Below are 12,699 nucleotides of genomic sequence, written 5' to 3'. Positions count from 1 at the left end.
CACCCTAATTTTAAAAACCACAAAAAATGGTTTGTGATTACGGTTTTTAGTTTCAAAAACGTTATCCACTACCACCCACCCCCTCTACCACCTCCATCACCGACACCAATCACCACCACCACAACCTCCCCCACCACAACTTTTTAAATTCACAGTAGTCACCACCTTTTGTCATCTGTCGAATGTTCAAGTATGCTTCAGACTATAAACGTTTATCATTTCCATAAAATAACTTTTAATCAAATAAATCAAGAATCAAATACCAATAATATCTATCATTTAAATCTTGTAAACAACTTTTACATGAAACAAAAATTTCTTTACTATGTCTACTCTTACAATTCTTTATACAAATTTTATGCACTCATTATATAATTCGTTATTAGTTGAAACAATTCTCCATAGAAAGATCACATTGGCTTGAACAGCTCATCTAAGATAATTCAGTAATCTGCTAAGCACGTTATGTCTGCAGTGCACCAATATTCAGACTTGTAATCTGCAAAATGTGTGGTTTTCACAGGATTATGCTGTCAATTAGAGCTATCATGTAGAGAACATAACGAACTGTTCCATCAAAATTTCATCATTTTGAAATAGATCAGCCTAAGATCTCCAAACGCTAAGAGGATTTAAGTGCAATTAGCAGCAGATAACATTCAACTAAACATTAAACTAGTTCTGGTCAACTACATCTCGCACATTATAGATCTCTGGTAGCTGGAACCACCTTCAACAATCTGGCAAGGTCAAAAGACTTGAAGTCTTTCCCATAACATAAGCTTAGATCCAGTGCTGTTTTCCCATCCTGAAAAATAACCAAACAATGAAGTTCTACCACAATGAAATCTCTATAATTCATTTCAAAAAAAAAACTCTATAATTGATAGTAGTCTTAATCCAGTTTTTGGTCCCTACCCTTTGTCATAAATATGGTTTTAGTCCCTCGCCGGAGCAAAGGTGGGGATTGATCCCCAGTTTTTTTGCAAAATAGTTGGTTTTGGTCCTTCCGGCCGGTTGGGTCAACGTCGGAGCTCCGCCAGCTGATGTGGCCCTTGCCACATCAATTAATGAAGTCTATGTGGCTTTTTTTTCATTTAAATTCTGAAAAGAATATAATTAAATCCTTCATTTAGTTAAAAAAAAATCATTTTTCATCTTCTGGATTCATCCACACATCTCTCATCATCATCTTTCATCTTTCATCTTTCACCATCATCAACATCCTCCCCCTCTTCGTTCAACCTCCCCCCTCTCCCCCTGGGTTTCAATCTGCCTCAGCTTGGTGGTGTTTCTAGGTTTGTCGTTTTCTTTTCTTTTAGATCTGTGATGTGGGTATGGTAGCGGTGGGTTGGGGTTATGGGTTTTGGGGGTGGGAGTTTCGATGGTCATGGTGGGTGGGGATTACGGGTGTGGTGGATATGGGTTGCGGTGGGTGGAGAAAAGGGGGCCAGATCTGGAGGAGGAGGAAGAAGATGAAAGGGAAGCTAGGGTTTTTCGTGGGTTTGCTTCTTCTTCCCTTCGATTTGGAGGAGGGATTCGGTGGTTGGTGGTGGTGGAGAGAAAGGGGAGATAGGTGCGTGGTAACTTGCTGTGACTGATAACCAAATCTGAGTAGAAGAGCCTGAAGCAGTGTTAACCTGCTGTGACTGAGTCGTTGTAGGAGCAGAAGTAGACTGAGTAAAATTAACTGAAAACTCTTATAGTTTTCTTGTTCTTCTCAACGCTAACTTCTTCAGAAAGAAAATCTTCTATTTCACCAATGGTTAATGACTGAAACTTTCCACTGATATTCAGCAAATTAACTAAACATTCATATTCTGAGGGAAGACCTTCCGAGATTATATCAATCTGCTCCTTGAAACTAGTTGGATCCTCTTAGTTGAAGAATGGTGGTGGTGGTGGAGAGAAATGGGAGACATATCTGGGTTGAAGAATGAAGATGAATAAGAAGATAGATTTTTTTTTTGAATTAATTAAGAAAGTTCATTAGTGAGGGACTAAGGGTTAATGGTGTTTTAATTTTATTTTTTTAAATGAAAAAAGAAAAAAAAAGCCACCTGGACCTCATTAATTGACGTGGCAAGGCCACATCAGCTGGCGGAGCTACGGCGTTGACCCAACCGGCCGGAAGGACCAAAGCCAACTATTTTGCAAAAAACTGGGGACCAATCCCCACCTTTGCTCCAGCGAGGAACTAAAGCCATATTTATGACAAAGGGTAGGGACCAAAAACTGGATTAAGCTTTGATAGTATAACGGTACTTCATAAATGAAAGGAGCTGTGAGCTCCACCAATTTCTACCTATAACACAAACTTGAAACCAAAGGAAGGAGAGGATTTCTACACTTTACAACTCAAACAACTTATTTATAAGCATTATATCCTAAAAGCCAAAGGGATTGAAAAACAAAACACAGAAAAATCGTGAATCAAACAAAGCCTAAGAATAAACAGAATGATAACAAGTGAGCAAATCTGTGTTGCATAGAAATTATAACAGTGAGTACTGTGGTAGAAATTACAACAAAATTACCTTATTTTTTCTGGTCTGATCTGCACCATTGCCTAACAAAATTTTCACTATATCTCTATTTCTGCTTTGGATGGCTACGTGCAACGGGGTCCAACCTTCCTGGAAGATTAATGATTTATAATAAACCATATACAAAAAGTAAAATTGAATAGCATCTTTACAAATAGAAAAGGCTTGTGATTAAACAAACGCTCACATTATCTGCTACATTGACATCAACATTGTGCTTGATCAATAATTTCACAGTCTGCTTGGCACCAACTTGAACTGCATAATGAAGTGGAGTAGCTCCATCCTACCATATTAACAAATATATAAGCGGCTAAGTACACTTCAGAACACAGTCAACAGTGTATGACAGCTATGTAAGGAATTTCTCTGCACCTTATCCTTAACATGAGGACTTGCACCTTTCCGTAAAAGATGGCTTATTACAGCTTCCTTTTTACCTATAATTGCCTTATGAAGTGCACTGAGACCATCCTGGTTGATCAAATTATGTTATTTAAGAGTAGGTAGATGCTATCAAAAAATGATATACTTATCACATAAAAAACACACCTTATTATGGAAATCAATATCAAGTCCGTTTTCAAGAAGCTTATCCATGCAACTAATCTGCATTGATAGTGCAAGAGAGTGCAACGGGCTCCATTTTGCCTGAAAATATCAATATAAGAGCTTAAGTGTAAATAATAAATCGTGGCACTAGAAGAGACAGAAGGAGAGCCATTGACTTACAGACGATATTTTTTCCAAGTTAGGAGTTACATTTTGTTGCAATATTGCTCTTTCTTCAGGTTCCAAAAGTTGTTCAACCTCTGCAGTAATTAGTGTCGAGCTGTAATGTAATGTAAATATTGTAAGATTAAAATCGGATTTGGAATCTAAAATCCCTTGAATTAAGGGATTATGATAAGGCATGTTTTTGGAGCAGACAAAACAGACGTTTATTTTACCTTGGAAAGCTCAGTCTCACTTTCCAAGAATAAAAACGTGAAAGGAAGGGGCGAGGGACATTCACGTTTAACAGAAACTATAACTCAAACCCATCCTAGGAAGTCTGATTAGAAAATTATTTGTTATAAATACCTGTATTGTTCTATTCCATATTTCCAATCAGATAACCTCCTGAAACCCCCTATTCTCTCTATAATTACTGATATCTACATTACTACTAGTAGTAGAAGCTTTAGATGACAAAGACGGAGTCACACCTTTCATCATATTTTTTCTGACTGGTCTCCACTGAAACAGATCTGGAAAAACGAGTTCTAAATGAATTTCTGAATCTACCTCCTGAATTTGTAACCACCTTCAAAACAGTAAATCAATGACTTGCTGCTACTATTGGCTGAAATCTTTCAAGAATTGCACGAATCCATCCCAATTAACCTCTTATTGCAACCTTCTCCCATTGAAACCAACTCAATGCCTTGTCCTCCAAAGATACCAACACTGCCCGATGTTTTCCTCCTCCATGGCTCCTTTCAGCAGAAAAATAGTGTTCCAACTTATGCACCGAACTGAATGCATCTTCTACTCCATCAAAAATTGGAGTGTCCAATTTTCTCCACCTTTCAGAATCGGCAGAAACTTGTCCCTAACCTTCAGATTCCCTTCTCGGTCTTTCTAGTTCCCTTTAGCCGCTGCTGGATTCTTCACCCGTGACCTATCCTCTGCATAACTGTCTCCATGAAGATCTCCGACCTCGGAAATCAATTCTCATTCTGCTGCAGATCAGAATCGAGTGTCCTTCAGTCTTCTTCTCTATCTCGGTTCAGTGCTTGAAGCACCCTCTCCGTGGTCTCTACTCTATTGTCCATTCTACTCCTTACCATAGACTATCTCAGTATCACAGCTCCATGCTCCTAGATGGAGCTATGATACCAGTGATAAGAAGTCGCTAAGAAAGGCTTAGAAGGTGAATTGGATGAAAGAAAAGTTTTATTGGGAAAACTCTCTAATTCTCCAGAATTGGAAAACAGAGGAAAAGAAAGGTTACAAAGAAAGTATTAACTCCTGTTTTTTCGACAGATCTAGTCCTCTCCACTACTTCTCAATAAATTCCCAGCTTCTTCCCTAAGTTATATCCCTGCTGATTCTGTTACAATTGACAAATCAGTTTTACAGTTAACAACTAAGTCTACTAATCACAGTGAGGGTGCAGGGTTATTTTCCCCTGCCCGCCTCTGACATTTCCTCTCATGTACTAGGGGGTCGAATCTTATCTCCCCTCATCCAAAAAATGGAACATGTCTGCTGATGCCACCTTCACTGAAAATAAACCACTGTTCTCTAAACCTTCTTCTCAAGGGGAACTCTCGATGATAGATGATGCTCAATTGGAGTTCCTTGAACTACCAAAAAGGCCAGAAAGTGTAGCCCAACTATTAGCCCCACCTGCTCCAGAAAATACTTCTCTTAACTCGGAGAGTGACCCTAATATAGTCTACTAAATCAACCACAGAAACGTTGCACGAGGTACTCAACCCTACCACTGAATCTGCCCCACAAAGTGTTGCGCATAATTTCCCAAGATTATCTGAAGTGTACTCAAGAAAAGGATCCCTTCCTACAATGGCAAGAGTCCAAGAATCTACCAAGTCCTAAACCTGAGACTGAACAGAACTGTACACATAAATGAAGTTCCTTCGCCCAACAGATGATCTAGATCTTCATATTGCTGTTAGAAAAGGAGCCAGAAGCAGCACTAGCCCCCTACCCCCCCCCCCCCATCATTTATCTAATTGCCTCTCACTTGATCGCTTATCAACTAACCCAAACAGATTCATTGTTAGTCTAGGTTCTATTGGTATCCCTAATAATGTATCAGTGGTCTTACCAGAAAGAGAATGGAGATGGTAAGACAGAGGAGATGAATGCCTTGGAAAGGAGCAATGCATGGCAAATTGTTGACATTTGACAGACCCTAAGGGAAGAGTTTGTTGATTGCAAATGGATCTTGACATTGTAGTACACCAGATGGCTTCAAGGAGATCACACCCTTTTTATCGAACATCCAGCAAAGGGGGGTTACCATCCTCCCTGTGCATATTGATGGCATCATAATAACTGAGAATGATGAGAAAAAAAGGGAGAACTGAAGCAGACTAGTCTATGAGTTTGAAATAAAAGAGCTGGGAAAATTATATTGTTTTCTTGGAATTGGGTGGCGCGAACGATCTAGCCATGGGATCTTCACATCTCAACAAAATTATTTGACTGATTTATTAGCAGAAACAAGGGAATTGGATGCAAACCGGCCCCTACTAAAATGGACCCAAAACATAAGTTATGAGAAGCCAAAGAGGAGCCAGAAGTAGACAAAGAGATGTACTGAAGACTGTTTGGAACTTGGAAGACTCATATATCTTGTTCGCAAAGAGTAGATATTACATACTCTGTGTGTCATCAGCCAACTCATGCATGACCCAAGGGAACCTCACCTTCAAGCTATGTTCAGAATTGTGCACTATTTGAAAGAAACCCTGGGAAAGGAGTCCTATTCAAGAGAGTGAAAAAACTAAGTCTTGAAGCTTACGATGCTGCTGACTATGCAGGTTCTCTAGTGGATAGAAGGACAACATCTGAGTATTGTACCTTCCTGGAGGAAACCTAGCTACACGGAAGAGCAAAGAAACAAAATGTGATAGCTAGATCTTTGCTGAATCAGAATTCAGATATATTGCACAAGAGTGTGAATTGTTATGGCTAAAAATTATCATAGATGAGTTGAAAATCAAATTGGAAGGACCCATGAAGCTCTACTGTGACAACAAGTCAGCAATTAATATTGCTGACAACCCTATACTGCTGATAAGAGAAAGCATATTGAAACAGATAGACATTTCATCAAGGAAAAGCTACAGGAGACCTTGTTTGTATAATTGTATGTCATATAGCCTATCTGAACAGCAGGTTGCTGATGTGCAAACAAAGGGACTAAACAGCTCTAATTTCCATGATCTAATTCATGCTGGGAATGGAGGCCATCTATTCCTCAGATTGAGGGGGGGGGGGGGGTGTCAAGCTGTAAGTGTAGTGTATTGTAAGATTAAAATCAGACTTGAAAACTGAAATCCCTTGGATAAGGGATTATGATTAGTAAGTCTTGTTAGGAAATTATTTGTGATTATTGAGAGTGATTTTATTTCCTTTTTGTAGCCTCGTAGTCGTACCTTGTTATAAATACATGGGTAGTATCATTTGAGAAATCAAGGAGAATTATTTTATTCCCATTTCCGATTGTGATATTTCACAATGAGAATATCTGCTTATAGTAGCAGATTATTGTACAAGGTCAGAAGATATTCGACAATCTATTTATCAACTTTTCAGCCCTTTATTTATTGTTGGACACAATTCATACTAAAAAACTTGTTAAATCCTTCAAGCATCTTCAAAGTAACAAGTTCAACCAAAAGAAAAATATGAAAAGCAGTGTTTTAAGAATATATTGATAACCCAATTAGCAACCCTAAACCTAAGGTTTTCTCCTTCCTATGTTTATAATACTCACATAAGAAAATAGTGAGTAAGAATGCTCAAAAAATACAAAAGTTATACTAAAAAAAAAGAAAACAAGTTGGGATCAGGCATTATATCAATCTATATGGTAAACGGTAAACCTTTTAATTAAAGCAAGGACCTAATGAAGCTTTGTGATAGCAAAAGGGGGCCACAATTTTGGCTCAGTCCCAAACTTCAGCCTGATCGTTAAAATTTAGACTGAGCCTGTTTTAGTAAGCTGGTCAATGGTCATGGTTTTGACCAGGCCAAAGTCAAGTGTGGTTCTTTTTTGTCAATCCGATCCAGGTGCTTTGTCAGCCAATCCTCCAATTGATTGGCCTCCAAGAGTCCTGTCCAGTTTTCAAAACCATTCCAAAAGCGAAAAAGAAACAAGAACAAGAAAAGCACCTCTCTTAACTTGTTCCTCATACTTGTCCGTTGAAGTTATACTAACATCAGTAATAGCTGAAGTCTTTGACTCTTCCTCTTCCCAATCACTTTCAAATCCAAGGTTCTCATCTTCAACTTCCTCATCTTCGTCATCACCAAACTCGTTGTCACTGTCACTGTCAATATCTGGTTCTTCCCAAGCTCCTTGTTTTTTCCAGGTTTGCAAATAAGATACTTTTCGGGCTGATTTGGTTTCACCATTACTCTCAACTTTATAATTGTCCCTAGAAAAGGAGAGACTGAATTTTCCTTTATTTTTACTTCTATATAATTTATGGAAACTGGTGCTCAATTTGGAGTTCATGGAAGATTCAGTAATAGAGACAGACAATGGGATAAATTTGTTTGTCAGAGCCGATGCTGTAGCCCAAGAACCCATTTCTATTTCCCTGAAAAGGAGACAAAAGAAGCAGAAATAAAAACAAAAGCAAACAAGTTAGTGAAGTTACATACAGTTTTCACTGGAGCATCATAATACAAACTGTCACAACCATCTAGAAGGACACTGAGATGAGTAATTAAAAAGAAAAGCAATTCGAGATTAAAAAAATCTTGGAACTATCACCAGATTAGGGGTCAATTACACACAAGGAGGGTCTCGCTAACATCTAGAACCATCTGTACGTACAAGGCAATGTGCTACCACAGTAATATGGCCACATATAAATCAAGGCTTCTACACGTTATTTAGTGTCCAATCCATATCTAGCTCTAATGCGTCAAATATTAATTTTCTCCATAAGTTAGATATTCTAAACTTTAAACTCATACAAAATCTAAATCAGCGGATATAACTTTTTGAGCTTGAGGTATCCCTGGGCTAAGAGTTTCAACAAGGGTTAGTATTCTAAGTATATCTCAAAATTTATCACCACAGCCAATGGAAACAAACTCATGATTAGTCTAAGGCTATACTCAAGAGTCTATGTAGACTTGTAACACATTTGTATACTTAACTCAAACTCATGATGAGTTTACCTAAAACAAAATTAATATTTAAAAAAAAATAATGATGAGAAATAACACTCGAGCAACAAAATTTTGTACATAATGTGGTCTGCATAGCTTGGTTATTAAACTCAAACAGTATCATGTACAATGCATTTGCCAAGCTTAACCTGCAACGAAATCCCAAGTCCCAAACATTTCAAAACAATTATGAATAAAGACAGAAATCAACAAAACGAAATCACCACATAAATGATTGAATCAAATGCATAAAATGATTTGTAGAATAGACCACGTAACAGAACACACAATCAAGAATAATTTTAAAAAGGTTGAGATGCAAAGAAAGCATAGTAAGCCAAAAAAAAGTAAATCTTTAGGAAAATTATTGAATCCGACATCACACTAGTCAAGCATCAAGATCTAACTCTCAATCAAACCATAACAGGCCCCTAATACATATCTTAACATTGAAACATAAAGTACGCAGATAATTAAAGAGCAAGTTATACTTAATAGTTAATACATCAGGTCACTACCCTTTAAATCACGCGTTAGCCAAATACTACGCAATCAAACCCATCATAGTTTAATTCCATGCTCAGTTAAAGGTTTCTAATCTTCTTTAAGAAATCATTTAAGAACCAATATAAACAAGAATCTTGACATTGTGGCAACCCATTATTTGATTAATAAGCATCATCTCTTTATCATTCTAAAACCATATAACAAGAACATGGCAGCACCTTATAAAGCATCAACATTCATATTAGCATAAACTTTTAAGCCAAGCATCAAGCTCTTAACAACTCAAACATTCTAAAGGATAGAGAATTTCTAAATCCATGCATAAATCAATTCCTTTCACATGAGCACCTAAATTCTCATTATAAATGAAAATTCCAAAACTCATATCTTATGAATAACAAGCTGTCCCAAACCCATTATGCATAGTTTCATGCCATAGAATTCAAAAGTCTTTGACCAAGCATCATGGTTCTGAGCAACTAAACTGACTAAAGATCATGATAGCAAGAAATTAAATATTTGAGAGAATTAAGTTAATTCCAGCACTAAGGTGTCCCATGATTTCCCCAACAATCACTCATCATGACAGATTCTCAATTCCGAGTTGCATGTTGTTCTAATACTTCAAAGATCAAAACCTGTTATTGTCTAGCTCTCCAAGAATCTCGAAGTGCGTGAAACATTCACAAATTACTTAACCTTGTTGGATAATCAAGTTTCCAAAAACACATGTTATAAACACCCAATTCATCAAGGTTATCACTATTATAACAAGCAAGCACAACAGTAAATATAAACTTAACATAATGACGACATAAAAGAAAGCTAAGCATCCATTTGGAACAGAGCAGGAGCTTTGATAGCTCTCCCCAAGACACCCAATACAACTTATTTATAATTTTGAAATTTAAGAAACATGAGCAGTAAATTATTTTGGCTGAAAATGAAATTTTCATCGTTATTAATAAACTAAGAGCAGTCCCAAAGATGAAATATGGCTGCCATGAACTAGACAACAATCCCGCAAGCTAATATCAAGCTTTTAACGTTGATCTTTGGTATCAAATCAAGGCACTAACTAATATCACACCAATTATTAACCTCACAATTGTACTTAAATCACTTTGTACAGTCTCTAATATGTTTAACTTGGTTAAATGAAAACAGCAATATCAACTCTCTTGTTCTCTACACAGCTAAAATATCAAAGCTTAACTAAAGTCATATGATCCCTTGCCAGTAAGTATTTATCTTGAAACTAAACCTAGGTAACTTAGCAACTAATAGTTTCCAAGGGTAGAAACTTTCACCAGGAAAGAATCAAAGCTTCACTAAAATGCATATTCCTTGTGACTTTCAAGATCAAGAGAAACATGCACAACAATAAATTAGACAAGCAAAAGTCACAGAGACGAATATCCTGAAATTTTTCAGATTAATTAGCACAATTTACATTACAATTTGTATAAACCCAAAAAATCAAACAAAACAAGCTTTGAGAAATAGGATTTTAGGATTTTCGGGTTGGCAAACATTACAGAATGCATGAAAAGGAAATTTAGTTGAACCCCAAGTCATTTGATGAATGTAACTCCTACCCTCTTACCTGAAACAGTGTTGCGAGCAGGCTCAAGGGTAAAGATTCCTCCTTTCTGAATACAAGCTTATCCTCTCTGATTGCAACAGCACCGCCTCCGAGAGAGAGATGAAGAGTTGAGTTACAAAATAGAGAATTGAACAGAGAGGGAGGAGACTCGGTCTCGGTGAGTGAGTGTAGAAAGGAAGAGATAATGAAGCAAAGAGGAAGAGGTCAGGTCGTGAGGGAAGTCGAGCAGGGACGAGCAGCAGTGTTATTTAAACTCAGCTCGGACCGGCTGATTCGACGGTGAACCGGTTTGAGTTGCACAATGAATCGGCCATGGACTTAACCCACTTCGAACCGTACTGAAATGGAAGAAACCGGCCGAGTTGTCAAAAAACCGGTGGGTTGAACAGGGCGAGTTACACGGTTAAAGAAAAATACATAAATGATCGTTCTTATGAACCAGTGACTCATCGCCCTAGTGCCTTGACCAAGTCGATGATGAAGTGAGCTTACCTGATCATTTTCATCTTGAAAGATGTCAGTCATTTTATTTATTAAAGTTAAAATGTAATATATAATTAATTATTTGTAGATGTTAAGGGCATGTTTTTTGTAAAAATAATTCAGCTCCGGTCACCACTACAAGTCAAGACATCCCTCCAAGACCATAAATCACTTACAAAACTACTTATCATCGCAAATCGTACACCAACACAGATTAAGGGGATGTTTGTTACTTACATTTTTCTTGTTTGCAACACTTTTGATTAGTTCAAAGTACGTTAAAATATTTATTTTAAAGTGAGTTCATTCATTAAGAAGAAACAAAAGTCTCAAAGACAATAACATCAAACTGGGTTAGTGAGGTGAGTTTAGGGTCGGCAACAGGGCTCGTGGGTGCGGGTTTGGCCATTCTCACACCCAAACCCGAACTCAAACTCAATATGGGTGTAAAAGTTAAACCCAAACCCTTGGATTTCGGGTTACCCTAACCAAAACCCAAAACCCGATGTGAGCACCGAACCCGCAAAAAACCCGAAAACCTGACCCGGAAACAACATGTACATAAGAGAACAACATGAACATAAGCTGATTAAACCTCATCATCTTTCCAATACAAAGAAAAAAATATAGTTCATGAACATAAGCTTCATTCTTCAATATTCTTCCAATTATGCATATATAGTTGAGAACAATTTTTTTTTACGTTAAAGAAAACCCTACTTAGTAACTTTAATAATAATATATATAAGGGTTGATAATTACATGCATAAGGCTTCGGGTTTGGGTTTGGGTGCGGGCTTAATCAATCTTATACTCGAACTCAAACAGGTTTTAAAATTCAGGTGAAACCCAAAGAAATCGGGTTTCGCCCGAAATTTTGGGTTGGGTTCGGGTCGGACCCGCGAGTGTGGGTTTTCCTGCCATGCATACGTGAGTTGGGATCCTCCTCAATTCAAATAAAATTCCTCAAATAAAAATAAAGTTTAGCTAAAGTGCCAGTCACCCTACTATCAGACTACAAATGAAACTGAAATAAACAAACATCAAAATTTGTAAGCAAAACGCGACAATCTCGAACAATGGACGACGAGTGAGAGCTTCTACCTCCAACTCGCTTCCACACATCAAATAAGACAAGACAGTCTATTTCAAAAACAAGCTCTTGGGAAACATATCTCTATAGCTGAGAAAAGGGTGCATGCTCTAGTACCCAAAATTTTAAATGAGTGTATGTACATGAGTGATTTGTACCAATAATATGAAGACACCTTAGATACATTTATTTTGTGTTCTAATATATCCTTAATCTTTAACTAATTATGTAAAGACCCCAGTTTTTTCTGTAATGACGTGCTTCTTTTAATTTCAATCACCAAGTGTTGTTCATCTTCATATTCTCCTTAATTGTATCAAAAATATCTTCATATTCTCCAGAACTCTTTACAAGAACCCACAACACATAAATCTCACTCTAGTTTTCAATTTTTCAATCTTCTTCATCTTCTTCTTTCTTCCAAACCTAAAACAGAACAGAACTGAGAAACCCTTCACACTAAAATCCCATAAACCAGAATCTATGAAAACCCAAAAGCCCCTTCAACCATTCAAACCCTAAAACCCACCCTTCAAAACCAA

At 37.3% G+C, this 12,699-nt stretch overlaps 1 protein-coding gene across 1 annotated transcript; it reads right to left on the bottom strand.

The window, feature by feature from the left end:
• Positions 1–255: 255 nt before the first annotated feature.
• On the bottom strand, positions 256–10,813 carry LOC130736897 (ankyrin repeat domain-containing protein EMB506, chloroplastic). The gene is made up of 8 exons (XM_057588691.1): positions 10,582–10,813; positions 7,458–7,888; positions 3,279–3,358; positions 3,099–3,197; positions 2,922–3,020; positions 2,734–2,832; positions 2,538–2,636; positions 256–808 (listed from the first exon to the last, which is right to left on the bottom strand). The coding sequence occupies exons 2-8, from the start codon at positions 7,876–7,878 to the stop codon at positions 704–706; spliced, it is 1,002 nt and encodes a 333-aa protein (XP_057444674.1). The 5' UTR covers positions 7,879–7,888; positions 10,582–10,813; the 3' UTR covers positions 256–703.
• Positions 10,814–12,699: the final 1,886 nt, after the last annotated feature.

Source organism: Lotus japonicus, chromosome 1 (assembly GCF_012489685.1).
Source record: "Lotus japonicus ecotype B-129 chromosome 1, LjGifu_v1.2".
NCBI classification, from domain to species: Eukaryota; Viridiplantae; Streptophyta; class Magnoliopsida; order Fabales; family Fabaceae; genus Lotus; species Lotus japonicus.
This window is presented reverse-complemented; position numbering and strand designations above follow the sequence as displayed.